At 41.6% G+C, this 13,453-nt stretch overlaps 1 protein-coding gene across 1 annotated transcript; it reads right to left on the bottom strand.

Annotated features, from left to right (window-relative positions):
- Positions 1-3,144: 3,144 nt before the first annotated feature.
- mrpl39 (mitochondrial ribosomal protein L39) lies at positions 3,145-12,968 on the bottom strand. The gene is made up of 10 exons (XM_036983082.2): positions 12,811-12,968; positions 12,125-12,331; positions 11,876-12,015; positions 8,397-8,496; positions 6,001-6,068; positions 4,780-4,892; positions 4,367-4,432; positions 4,079-4,232; positions 3,874-3,921; positions 3,145-3,304 (listed from the first exon to the last, which is right to left on the bottom strand). Exons 1-10 carry the CDS (start codon positions 12,845-12,847, stop codon positions 3,215-3,217), a joined length of 1,023 nt encoding a protein of 340 aa, XP_036838977.2. The 5' UTR covers positions 12,848-12,968; the 3' UTR covers positions 3,145-3,214.
- Positions 12,969-13,453: the final 485 nt, after the last annotated feature.

Raw genomic sequence — 13,453 nt, 5'->3', positions numbered from 1 at the left:
GTATTAGACTAAGCATAGGTGATTTGATGATGTTGAAATGTTGAAGTTGAAAAGGTGCTGGAAGAGTGGCGGCAGCTCCTGTTTTCTTTGCGACTTGCGGTAACTCTGTGGTTCTAAATCAATAGTTGTTCAGTGGTCCGAAAATGTTGGAAACATTAACCATGCAATTGTCTGTTACTACATGCAATATGCTGGACAGAGTTTGGTATCTGGTTTTGTGATAAAACAAAGGTGTGGTTTATTTATTCTGCCAACATTTTCTTATCGTCTCGGCCTTCAGGCCTATATATCACGGTCGCAAGACATGAATTAACAGGCTATAGTGCAAAATACGCAATTATCATCACACAAAGGTTGTGATATGGCTTTTAGGGGGGCTTCCACAGTGATTTTACCCACGCAGAACTACTGCCTTAGCGATCTCAGTTTTGAACTTTATTGTATGGTTGTGGAATAATCCATTGTGAGTGCTTCTTGTATAGGCTTATCTATATTTTACAAAAGCATGTAGGCCTATCCTACCGTTAGTTGATTCAAATATCGAATTGATAACGGATGACATAAACCAGGAAGAATCGACTTTTTGTGGACAATAACATTTAGGCTACATTTTGATGCATTTGTCTGGATAATATCCATGGAATACAGTAGTCTGGAATAATAATATCCATGGAATATAGTAGTCTGGGATAATAATATCCATGGAATATAGTAGTCTGGAATAATAATATCCATGGAATATAGTAGTCTGGAATAATAATATCCATGGAATACAGTAGTCTGGAATAATAATATCCATGGAATATAGTAGTCTGGAATAATAATATCCATGGAATATAGTAGTCTGGAATAATAATATCCATGGAATATAGTAGTCTGGAATAATAATATCCATGGAATATAGTAGTCTGGAATAATAATATCCATGGAATATAGTAGTCTGGAATAATAATATCCATGGAATATAGTAGTCTGGAATAATAATATCCATGGAATATAGTAGTCTGGAATAATAATATCCATGGAATATAGTAGTCTGGAATAATAATATCCATGGAATATAGTAGTATGGAATAATAATATCCATGGAATATAGTAGTCTGGAATAATAATATCCATGGAATATAGTAGTCTGGAATAATAATATCCATGGAATATAGTAGTCTGGAATAATAATATCCATGGAATAATAATATCCATGGAATACAGTAGTCTGGAATAATAATATACATGGAATATAGTAGTCTGGAATAATAATATCCATGGAATACAGTAGTCTGGAATAATAATATCCATGGAATATAGTAGTCTGGAATAATAATATCCATGGAATATAGTAGTCTGGAATAATAATATCCATGGAATAATAATATCCATGGAATACAGTAGTCTGGAATAATAATATCCATGGAATATAGTAGTCTGGAATAATAATATCCATGGAATAATAATATCCATGGAATACAGTAGTCTGGAATAATAATATCCATGGAATACAGTAGTCTGGAATAATAATATCCATGGAATATAGTAGTCTGGAATAATAATATCCATGGAATAATAATATCCATGGAATACAGTAGTCTGGAATAATAATATACATGGAATATAGTAGTCTGGAATAATAATATCCATGGAATACAGTAGTCTGGAATAATAATATCCATGGAATACAGTAGTCTGGAATAATAATATCCATGGAATATAGTAGTCTGGAATAATAATATCCATGGAATATAGTAGTCTGGAATAATAATATCCATGGAATATAGTAGTCTGGAATAATAATATCCATGGAATATAGTAGTCTGGAATAATAATATCCATGGAATATAGTAGTCTGGAATAATAATATCCATGGAATATAGTAGTCTGGAATAATAATATCCATGGAATATAGTAGTCTGGAATAATAATATCCATGGAATATAGTAGTCTGGAATAATAATATCCATGGAATATAGTAGTCTGGAATAATAATATCCATGGAATATAGTAGTCTGGAATAATAATATCCATGGAATATAGTAGTCTGGAATTCCAGGCACCGGTTCAAACATCTCAATTGGTGAGAGGTGGGACGGGGACTGTAATTTGTCCTTGGGTGTGTCTCCCATACTGTCGCTGGGTGTCGGGGTGGGGCTGGCTGTTAGAGCGGGGGCGACAGCTGTGCAATGGGCAAACTCTCGATCGGTCTCACAGCACCGTGTATATTAAAAATGTCCCATCACCATTGTTGAGACTCTAGACCAGGAGCATCATAGATCAAGATGAATTATGCAGCATCACATTTATGTACACATTGTTATGTTTCTTTGTATACTATATCACAGCTTCAGTTTGAGGAATATACTGTAACTTTTGACATGTACTGTAGGCCTACAGATACTGTATATGGTCACACTTTTCTTCGTCCCAAACGGAACCCTATTCCCTATATAGTGCACTACTTTTGACCAGAGCCCTATGCACCCTGGCCAAAAGTAGTGCACTAAATAGGGAGCCATTTGGGACATAGCCCATGTCCACTACTCTGATCTGGTAATCTGTGACAGCTCATGCCCACTTTTACACACACACACACACACTCCTCAAACACCTGTCCCAAAGCGACATACACAACAGCTGCTCTGCCCCTGATGGCCGAGCAGCACACACCCGTCTTTGTGTGTTAGCAAACTGCTGACCACTCAACACATACCGTCAGCTGAGCAGTTAAAGGCCGGAGAAGGGTGTGTTAGTGTAAGGCTTTAACATGCTCGAGCATGGCACGGACCGCAGCTTTCATTCCACACAAAAGACAGATGGCTATATCACACACCACAGGTCATCAATTCATTTGACTTTGGGTTCAAATCCCCGGCAAGCATAAAATATTAAGGAAAAGTCAACTGTGCTGTTGTAACAGAGTCGGTTCTGTCCCTGTCCCTCACTGGGCACAAACCAGTTACGTTCTGCACAACAAATACTTTGATTCCGCATCAGCTTCCCCACCCCCAAACCCAACCTTAACCATTAGCGGGGGAAATGCAAAACTGACCCAAGTTCAGCAACTTCACTCTACACCACATCAGCTACACTGTCATTAACCAATAACCCACTTACATTTCAGCAAGCATTTAGTGTACAGAGGAGAGGGGACGATTTCCATGCGTTACACATTTATTCCCCAAATATTACAAAGACATATATAATGACAAGGTTATAGTCATGATCATTGTTGGGGAGGAGTCTGTTCAGGGGCAGAGGGCGGAGTCAATGTATCTGAAATGGCTTCATTGGTTGATCCTGTGGGCACCTCAACCTGTGGAGAGGGAGAGCCAATAGGATTAAACCGGCAGTAACACTAGAGAGTTATGAATAGATACTGATAGAGATTCTGAAAGGGATGTTTCACTTTTTAAAGGATCACTTTACTCAAAAATCCCCCCCCCCCCCCATTTGTCAACTGTTGATATGGACCAAAACAATTGTGCAGGTCAGCAGTAAAAATTTGAGATACTGCAGAACCCCTTTCAGTAAAAATCTAAAAGTGAGATCAGAATGGGTTTTAACTCATTTTGACTTAACTAGGTGTTTTTGTTTCACCCAAACCACTCAAAATAATGTGGAGAGATGTAACCTGATCCTCACACCATTTGTAATGCTTTTGAACGCACCGCTAGCTGGTACAAACCATTTCCACTAGCATTGCTACATGCTCCAAAAATGCCAACCAGGAGATTCTGGATGCTATTAAAATAACCAGCTAACAAAAATAACAGTTCAGATGCAATGACAATACCCTAGCCATGTCGCATACAAGCTACAACTTCAAAAAAAAAAGACAAGTAAACTTGGTCTTTAAAATTGTGAAGAGTAATATTTTCTTACCAGCTTCTCTGCCCTGCTCCTCAGTTTCCTCCACACAGTGTGGTGGGCCTACGGAAAGAGAACAGGAGAAGTGAATGAATGACTCAGTCAGTGGCACTCATCACTCACACACATTCTGACACTTAGTCACTGACACTCGAACACATCCAAAAGATGCTTCATACATTGACTGAAACATGTCCTGCATATTTGTGCGCGTACGTACCTGCTGCTGGAGGGGCAGTGAGAGCCCCTGGGCCCGGCGGTGGAGACCCCACTTGCCCTCTCCTAGAGGGTGGATGGCAGTGACCTCATACTGAGAGCACAGCCCTGTCCTCGCCACCAAGGGGCCCCCACTCAACAGAACATGGTCCCCACACCTAAGAGACAGATATGAGGTGAGACAAGAGTGTGTGTGTGTGCCATATACGTGTATGAAAACACAGCGAAGATGAGTGTCACTCAATAAGGATGTGAGTGAGTCATCTACCGCGGTACAGTTCCTGTAGCTCACCTGTAGAGGATCACTGTGCCTTTAGGACTTTGTGCCGACTTCTCCTCCACTTCCTCCTGCTTACACCTGCAAACAAACACAGGTACAGCTAGAACACTGGAAGAGAACACAAAACAGACTAAAATAAGTGAAAAAGTGCTTTGAAAACATGGAGGAGAAGGCATAGAAGGGAAACTATTGCAAGAAAAGAGAGGTTTCGAAACTGGCTTTGCCAATAGGCTTTCAGTCCAGAAAAATGCTAGGTTATAACCTGTTATAACAGCACGTAACAAGCTGCAACACCTTCTCAGTCCCCCGAAAGGGGGTATTGATGGCCAAATTCAATACCTTTCCATTATTTTGGTTTGTCTTGTATATTTTATCCCCCCCCCAAAAATGATACAATTGAACAAGAGAGTATAGAAATAAAGTACCTGCTGTGAGAGAAGACCTCCAGGGCAACAGGGGGCGCCACCTCCAGAGGCTCCCAGGGCAGGTCCCGATGGATTAGCTGCTGAGCACCACGCGTCAGAGAGCGCAGGGACTCCTGGGACACACACACACTCTCAGGTCATTTCACTTTGCTGAACACGCATGCACAGTGGGGTCCGAAATTATTTACACCCTTGATAAAGATGAGCAACAATGACTGTATAAAATAAATGATTCAAATACAGAACTATATATATATATTATACTAATACATTTATTTAAAAAAATTGGCATCCCTAAAGATTCTTATAAATAAAGTAGTCAAAGTTAAGTAATTGGTCCCATATTACCTGCACGCAATGACTTGTTGGATGCATTTGCAGTTCGTTTTGGTTGTGTTTCAGATTATTAAATTAAATGGTAATTTAAATTAAATGGTAATTAAATGGTAATAATTTGTTTTGTCATTTTGGAGCCACTCTTTTTGAAAATGAAAATAAAATAATCCTGAATTAATCATAAATAATGATGATTGAGAAAGTTAAGGATCAGAGATCATCAAGACATTCTAAACTCTGTTACTGGCAATGGTGAGAGGTTAGCTTGTCTTGGGGGGGGGGGGGTAGGATCTGAAACTCTAACTTTCTCACAAAAACACATGATTTACCATGCATGTCTCTATTGGGCAAAAATAATCTGAAACACAACCAAAACAAACTGCAAATGCATCCAACAAGTTTATAGAGTTACACGCTTGATGTAGTCAATACTAAACTTTTGACTACTTTATGTATCCAGGCTGTATCACATCCAGCCGTGATTGCGAGTCCCATAGGGAGGTGCACAATAGGCCCAGCGTCGTCCGGGTTTGGCCTGGGGTAGGCTGTCATTGTAAATAAGAATTTGTTCTTAACTGACTTGCCTAGTTAAATGAAAGCTCACATTTTTTATTATTTTTATTATATACATATACACAGTTGAAGTCAGAAGTTTACATACACCTACATGGGAGTCAATAAAAAACATTTTTTCAACAACTCCACAAATGTCTTGTTAACAAACTATAGTGTTGGCAAGTCGGTTAGGACATCTACTTTGTGCATATATATAATCTTTATCAAGGCTGTCAATCATTTTGGAATCTCCTGGATAATAACAGAAGAACACACAGTTCCACACATACCAGAATATAACACACATACCAGAATATAACACACACTGACCTCTGAAGGGTTCCAGGCGTCTAACTGAGGATCCAGCACCACATCACAACAGAACGCTCCTGAAGTTACTGCAGAGAGAGAGATTACATACATTGTATGAATTATATACACTGTGTGTACAAAACCTTAGGAACACCACCCTAATATTGAGTTGCACCCCCCCTTTTGCCCTCAGAGCCGCCTCAATTCGTCGGGGCATGGACTCTACAAGGTGTCAAAAGTGTTACACACGGATGCTGGTCCATGTTGACTCCAACGTGTCAAGCTGGTAGGATGTCCCTTTGGGTGGTGGACCATTCTTGATACACATGGGAAACTGTTGAGCATGAAAAGCCCAGCAGCGTTGCAGTTCGTCATACCCCCATTTGAAATATTTTGTCTTTCCATTCACCCTAAATGACACACGTACACAATCCATGTCTCAATTGTCTCAAAGCTTAAAAATCCTTCTTCAACCCGTCTCCTCCCCTTCATCTACACGGATTGAAGTGGATTTAACAGATGACACCAATCAGGCATCATAGCTTTCACCAAGTCAGTCTACGTCATGGAGAGAGCAGGTGTTCATAATGTTTTGTACACTCAGTCTACATTGTATGTAAGTAATACAGAGTGTTACCATCATCAATGTACATTGTTGTTGTTTATCGATGAGGCATTTTTTCTTTTTAATCATTGTTTTCTTTAATTACATCTATCGACCAAAGACTACACAACACAACAGCAGTAGTGTACATGATTATTTTGACTATTATTATTATTACTACTGAAATTAACTTCATTATCCTTTTTGCATTGCATATTTACTGAAATGCTGTACAGTACCACTATCTACAAATTTAATTTTATACCAACAAAACAATCTGAATTTGAAAGAGATAGCGAGAGAGAGAGAGCGAAAGAGCAAAAAAAAGCTAGCGATAGAACGAGCGAGCGTAAGTAAGAGCTGGTGCATTCGGAAAGTGTTCAGACCTCTTGACCTTTTCATTATTTTGTTAAGTTACAGCCTCGTTTTAAAATTGATTTGTTTTTCCCCCTCATCAATCTACACACAATATTCCATAATGACATAGCAAAAACAGCTTTTCATACATTTTTGCAAATGTATATAAAAATACAAAACTGAAGTCCGGGTTCTGGTTGGGCCACTCAAGGACATTCAGAGACTTGTCCCGAAGCCACTCCTGCGTTGTCTTGGCTGTGTGCTTAGGGTCGTTGTCCTATTGGAAGGTGAACCTTCACCCCAGTCTGAGGTCCTGAGCGCTCTGGAGCAGGTTTTCATCAAGGATCTCTCTGTACTTTGATCCATTCATCTTTGCCTCAATCCTGACTAGTCTCCCTGTCCCTGCCGCTGAAAAACATCCCCACAGCCTGATGCTGCCACCACCATGCTTCACAGGAGAGATGGTGTCGGGTTTCCTCCAGACGTGACACATTCAGTCTTGGTTTCAATTTTGGTTTAATCAGACCAGAGAATCTTGTTTCTCATGGTCTGAGAGTCCTTTAGGTGCCTTTTGGCAAACTCCAAGTGGGCTGTCATGTGCCTTTTACTGAGGGGTGGCTTAAGGCCGCAGTCCTTCTGGAAGTTTCTCCCATCTCCACAGAAGCATTACAAGCATTTCGCTACACCTGCAATAACATCTGCTAAACATGTGTATGTGAAAAATAAAATGTGATTTTATTTTTGAAGCTCTGTCAGAGTGACCATCGCCTTCCTGACCAAGGCCCTTCTCCCCCGATTGCTCAGTTTAGCCAGCTCTAGGAAGAGTCTTGGTGGTTCCAAACTTCTTCCATTTAAGAATGATGGAGGCCACTGTGTTCTTGGGGACCTTCAATGCTACAGATTTGTTTTGGTATCCTTCCCCAGATCTGTGCCTCAACACAATCCTGTCTCGGAGCTCTACGGACAATTCCGTCAACCTCATGGCTTGGTTTTTGCTCTGACATGCATTGTCAACTGTGGGACCTTAGACAGGTGTGTGCCTTTCCAAATCATGTCCAATCAATAGAATTTACCACAGGTGAACTCCAATCAAGTTGTAGAAACATCTCAAGGATGATCAATGGAAACACGATGCACCTGATCCCAATTTGGCGTCTCATAGCAAGGGGTCTTAATATTTATGTAAATAAGGTATTTCAGTGTTTTCGCTTTGTCATTATGCGGTGTTGTGTGTAGATTATTCTAATCAATTTTTAGAAAAAAGCACCATAACGAAATGTGGAACTAGTCAAGGTGTCTGAATACTTTCCCGAATGCACTGAATATAAGGATTCATTGTATCTAGGATTCAGTTCCAATCTGTTGACTAGATGCTAGTCATTTCTTGATGTTGTTTTTTATTTTTATGAAAATGGTAGGGAAAACATGGGTATGAGTGTTTCCTGGCTTATACCTAGCACCTCTGGGAGTCTGAGCAGTTCCACAGAAAAGTCTTCTTTAAAGGCATCCTGAAGGACCTGGCCAAGGAGGGCTGCACACGACCGCCAGTATGCCTAGGGAGGGAGAGAGAGGCCACACACACACACACACACACACACACACACACAAACCAACAGCCAATTACCACAGTCACAGTCTGAGACCAGTCAGTCACCACCACCAGAAAACCACCACTTTGGGGGCAAATATGTCTGGTGTCAAAAGTTTGGCCTATACGGTATCTATGGCCCTGTACACTACAGTCTATATGTACACTGCAGAAATGTTTCTTACCTAGATACAGTATCTCTTAACATCACAATGCAATGACTTGACATCTTCAAAAGGTAAATTATCTCAGTGCACTGGCAAATCATTTTGCTTACTTTAACCTAAAAAAAAGGCTTGAAACAAGTCAGAATATCTTAAAACAAGACCAATTACCTTGATGCATTTTCTGGGTGAGTGAGATCAACTCAAAACAAGTATATATATATATTTAGTTGTTTTACTTCAATACATTTGCTGTTCAGGAGTCTTATGGCTTGGGGGTAGAAGCAGTTTAGAAGCCTCTTGACCTAAGGTCCCTCAGTCGAGTAGTGAATTTCAAACACAGATTCAACAGCAAAGACCAGGGAGTTTTTCAATACTTTAACAGGCAAGTCAGTTATTTACAATGACAGCCTAGGAACATTGGGTTAACTGTCGTGTTCAGAGGCAGAACGACAGATTATTATTTTTTTTACCCTGTCAGCTCGGGGATTCGATCTAGCAACCTTTCGGTTACTGACCCAACGCTCTAACCACTAGACAACCTGCCGTCCCCTAATTGGTAGATGGGTAAAAATAAAAATATAAAGCAGACACGGAATATTCCTTTGTGCATGAAGAAATAATTACTTAAACTTTGGATGGTGTATCAATACAGCCAGTCACTACAAAGATACAGGCGTCCTTCCTAACTCAGTTACCGGAGAGGAAGGAAACCGCTCAGGGATTTCACAATGAGGCCAATGGTTATTTTAGAACAGGTACAGAGTTTAATGGCTGTGATGGGAGAAAACTGAGTATGGATCAACAACATTGTAGTTACTCCTCTATACCCACCTAAGTGACAGAGTGAAAAGAAAGAAGATTTTGAATATTTTTTATTCTGTACAAACAAGCATCCTGTTTGCAATAAGGCACTAAAGCAAAAAATGTGGCATTTTTTCAAAACATTTTCTCCTGAATACAAATAGTTATGTTTGTGGTAAATCCAACGCATCACTGAGTACCACTCTCTTTTAAAGCATGGTGGTGGCTGCATCATGTTATGGATATGCTCATCATCGGCAAGGACAAGGGAGGTTTGTTTTAGGATAAAAAGAAACGGAATAGAGCCAAGTATAGACAAAATCCCAGAGAAAAACCTGGTTCAGTCTGCTTTCCAACAGACACTGCGAGACGAATTCACCTTTAAGTAGGACAATAACCTAAAACACAAGTCCAAATATACACTGGAGTTGTTAACCAAGACGACATTGAATGTTCCTGAGTGGCCTATTTAAGAGTTTTGACTTAAATTGGCTTGAAATCTATGGCAAGACTTAAAAATGGCTGTTTAGCAATGATCAACAACCAACTTGACAGAGCTTGAAGAGTTAAAGAATACATGGGCAAATATTGTACAATCAAGGTGTGCAAAGTTCTTAGAGACTTACCCAAAAAGGTCAACATTCACAAGGCCGCAGGGCCAGACGGATTAACAGGACGTGTACTACGAGCATGCGCTGACCAACTGGCAAGTGTCTTCACTGACATTTTCAACCCCTCCCTGTCCGAGTCTGTTTCAAGCAAACCACCATAGTCCATGTGCCCAAGAACACCAAGGTAACCTGCCTAAATGACTACCGACCTGTAGCACTCACATCTGTAGCCAAATGCTTTGAAAGGCTGGTCATGGCTCACATCAACACCATTATCACAGAAACCCTAGACCCACTCCAATTTGCATACCGCCCCAACAGATCCACAGATAATGCAATCTCGATTGCACTCCACACTGCCCTTTCCCACCTGGACAAAAGGAACACCTATGTAAGAATGCTATTCATTGACTACAGCTCAGCGTTCAACACCACAGTGCCCTCAAAGCTCATCACTAAGCTAAGGACCCTGGGACTAAACACCTCCGTCTACAACTGGTGGTAAGGGTAGGTAACAACACATCCTCCACGCTGATCCTCAACAAGGGGGCCCCTCAGGTGTGCGTACTCAGTCCCCTCCTGCACTCCCTGTTCACTCATGACTGCACGGCCAGGCACAACTCCAACACCATCATTACATTTGACACAACAGTGGAAGGCCTGATCAACGACAAAGACGAGACAGCCTGAAACCTGAGACCTGGCCGTGTGGTGCTAGGATAACAACCTCTCCCTCAACGTAACCAAGACTAAGGAGATGATTGTGGACTACAGGAAAAGGAGCACCGAGCACGTCCCCATTCTCATCGATGGGGCTGTAGTGGAGCAGGTTGAGAGCGTCAAGTTCCTTGGTGTCCACATCACCAACAAACTGACATGGTCCAAGCACACCAGGCAGCTGTGAAGAGGGCATGACAAAAACCTATTCCCCCTCAGGAGACTGAAAGGATTTGGCATGGGTCCTCAGATCCTCAAAAGCTTCTACAGCTGCACCATCGAGAGCATCCTGACTGGTTGCATCACTGCCTGGTATGGCAACTGCTCGTCCTCCGACCGCAAGGTGGAGGGTAGTGCGAACAGCCCAAGTACATCACTGGGGCCAAACTTCCTGCCATCCAGGACCTCAATACCAGGCAGTGTCAGAGGAAGGCCCTAAAAATTGCCAAAGCCTCCAGGCACCCTAGTCAGAAACTATTCTCTCTGCTACCGCACGGCAAGCGGTACCGGAGCACCAAGTCTAGGTCCAAGAGGCTTCTAAACAGCTTCTACCCCCAAGCCATAAGACTCCTGAACAGCTAACTAAATGGCTTCCCAGACTATTTGCAATGCTGCTCTTCCCCTTTTGCACCGCTGCTACTCTCTGTTGTTATCATCTATGCATAGTCACTTTAATAACTCTACCATCATGTACATATTACCTCAACTAACCGGTGCCCCCACACATTGACCCTGTACCGGTACCCCCCTGCATATAGTCCCGCTATTGTTATTTTACTGCTGCTCTTTAATAACTTGTTACTTCCGTTTCTTATTATTATCTGTATTTTTTTAAACTGCATTGTTGGTTAGGGGCTTGTAAGTAAGCACTTCACTGTAAGGTCTACACCGGTTGTATTCGGCACATGTGACTAATACGATTTCATTTAACCGTTTGTGGGGGAAATGCTAAACTAATCCAACATCAGCATCTAAGTGCAACTTCACCCTACACCGGTGCTATATAATTCAGTGCATGTATACCTATATCTGTGGTGCTGTGTTGTACCTGGTTGACCAGCAGTGGGTCTGTGTCTTTGAAGGCGAGCAGGGAGAGGGAGCAGGATTGGGTGAGGGGCTGGTGCAGGGACCAGGGCTTTCCATCTACTAAGGCCAGGGCAGAGCTGGTTACATACCACTCTGTCAAGTCTAAGAGAGAGAGAGATTTAATATGATTCATACTATAGAATTTTTCTGACTGCCTTGACAAAATCAATGTGGCACACAGACAAACCACAGGTATTGTCCCTGTACTCACGGCGTGCACAGCTGTGTGGTGTGGACAGTCCCTTGTTCATGACGAGCAGGGTGCCCTGCAGACCGGGTATTTGCAAGGTCACCTCGATCTTCTCTGTGCGTGGGTACAGGGAACGCTGGCGAGCCTGCTCCCGGGAAAACACCGCGCTGCGCCGACCACGCTCCTCAGCAGCCGAGAGACGCACAGACGCAGCACTGGATGCCAACCCTGAGTCAATGAATTCATGGTGAGTTCATGATAAGACAATACACTATGAATAATACACATTTCCTACGCCAAAACTAGTTTGAAGATTCAAGATTTAATGGAATTTGCCATTCGTTGGTCATCATTGGAATAGTGTTATTGAAAATCGATTCCCGAAAAAATTATCTTGAACAAATGTTAACTTTACGTACTGGGCACTACAACTGCAGTGCCGGAGCCACAAAGCAAGAACATGGCAACTGATTTTCACAATCCAACATCCTACACACAAATTAGCGATGCAGAAACCCAGATGAGCGATACTGTCTCTCACTGTCATAGTTTACATCATGAACATTTGTTGATGGTGTCATGATCTAATACTGTACGTAGCAACCACCCAAGGTCATTTTGTATACAGTGAAGCTAGCTAATTAGCATTCTTAACTAGCCCATGTTATACGAGTGGCAGCGGTTGTGTGGTCAGATGTTGTACTTACGGCGCTGTAGAAGTTGACATACGGTACGACACGCCATTGTTGCTTTTGGCGATGAATCTCTGGTACTGGTTTAACAGTAGGGCACCAATGCCGGGCTAAATTATGTGTATTTTACACTGCTATTTTCTATAGAGTTCGTTTGGACGCCATGCCTGTCTGAAGAGCAACGTTGATTTCGGTCCGGGTAGAATCAATTGTTGGGGTGTTGAATTGTTCCCACATAAACGCTTGAGAGGACATTATATTCCAAAACAGACAGCAGGTGTAGTTGTACTATGTTTCAGTAAAGCATGAACAATATTATTGATAGTTTTGTCTGTTCAGAGATGTGGCTTACTGACCAACCAGAATGTTATTGTTGACATCTGACGTTTCCAGCCTGGACAGTAGCTAGTGGTCACTATTGTATTTAAATATACAATATCCCCATGATATGGCAGGCCCTATAAAATACAAACTCATAAACGTCTCTTTCATTTCATAATTTTTTTGGAGTCAGTGGTGGGATAACAATTGCACGGAATGAGCATGCATAGTCATATAAACATGAAAGTTGTTCTCCAAGGGGTTGAGGCGTGGCACTCAATTAGGTGCGTGGTTAAATGTCGCCATCGTGTGTTCAATAAATGAAATCACATTTTAT

Source organism: Oncorhynchus mykiss, chromosome 7, assembly GCF_057628025.1.
Source record: "Oncorhynchus mykiss isolate SJ-2025 chromosome 7, ASM5762802v1, whole genome shotgun sequence".
Classification (NCBI taxonomy): Eukaryota; Metazoa; Chordata; class Actinopteri; order Salmoniformes; family Salmonidae; genus Oncorhynchus; species Oncorhynchus mykiss.
The sequence above is the reverse complement of the archived record's forward strand: the minus strand, read 5'-3'. Positions and strand labels throughout refer to the sequence as shown.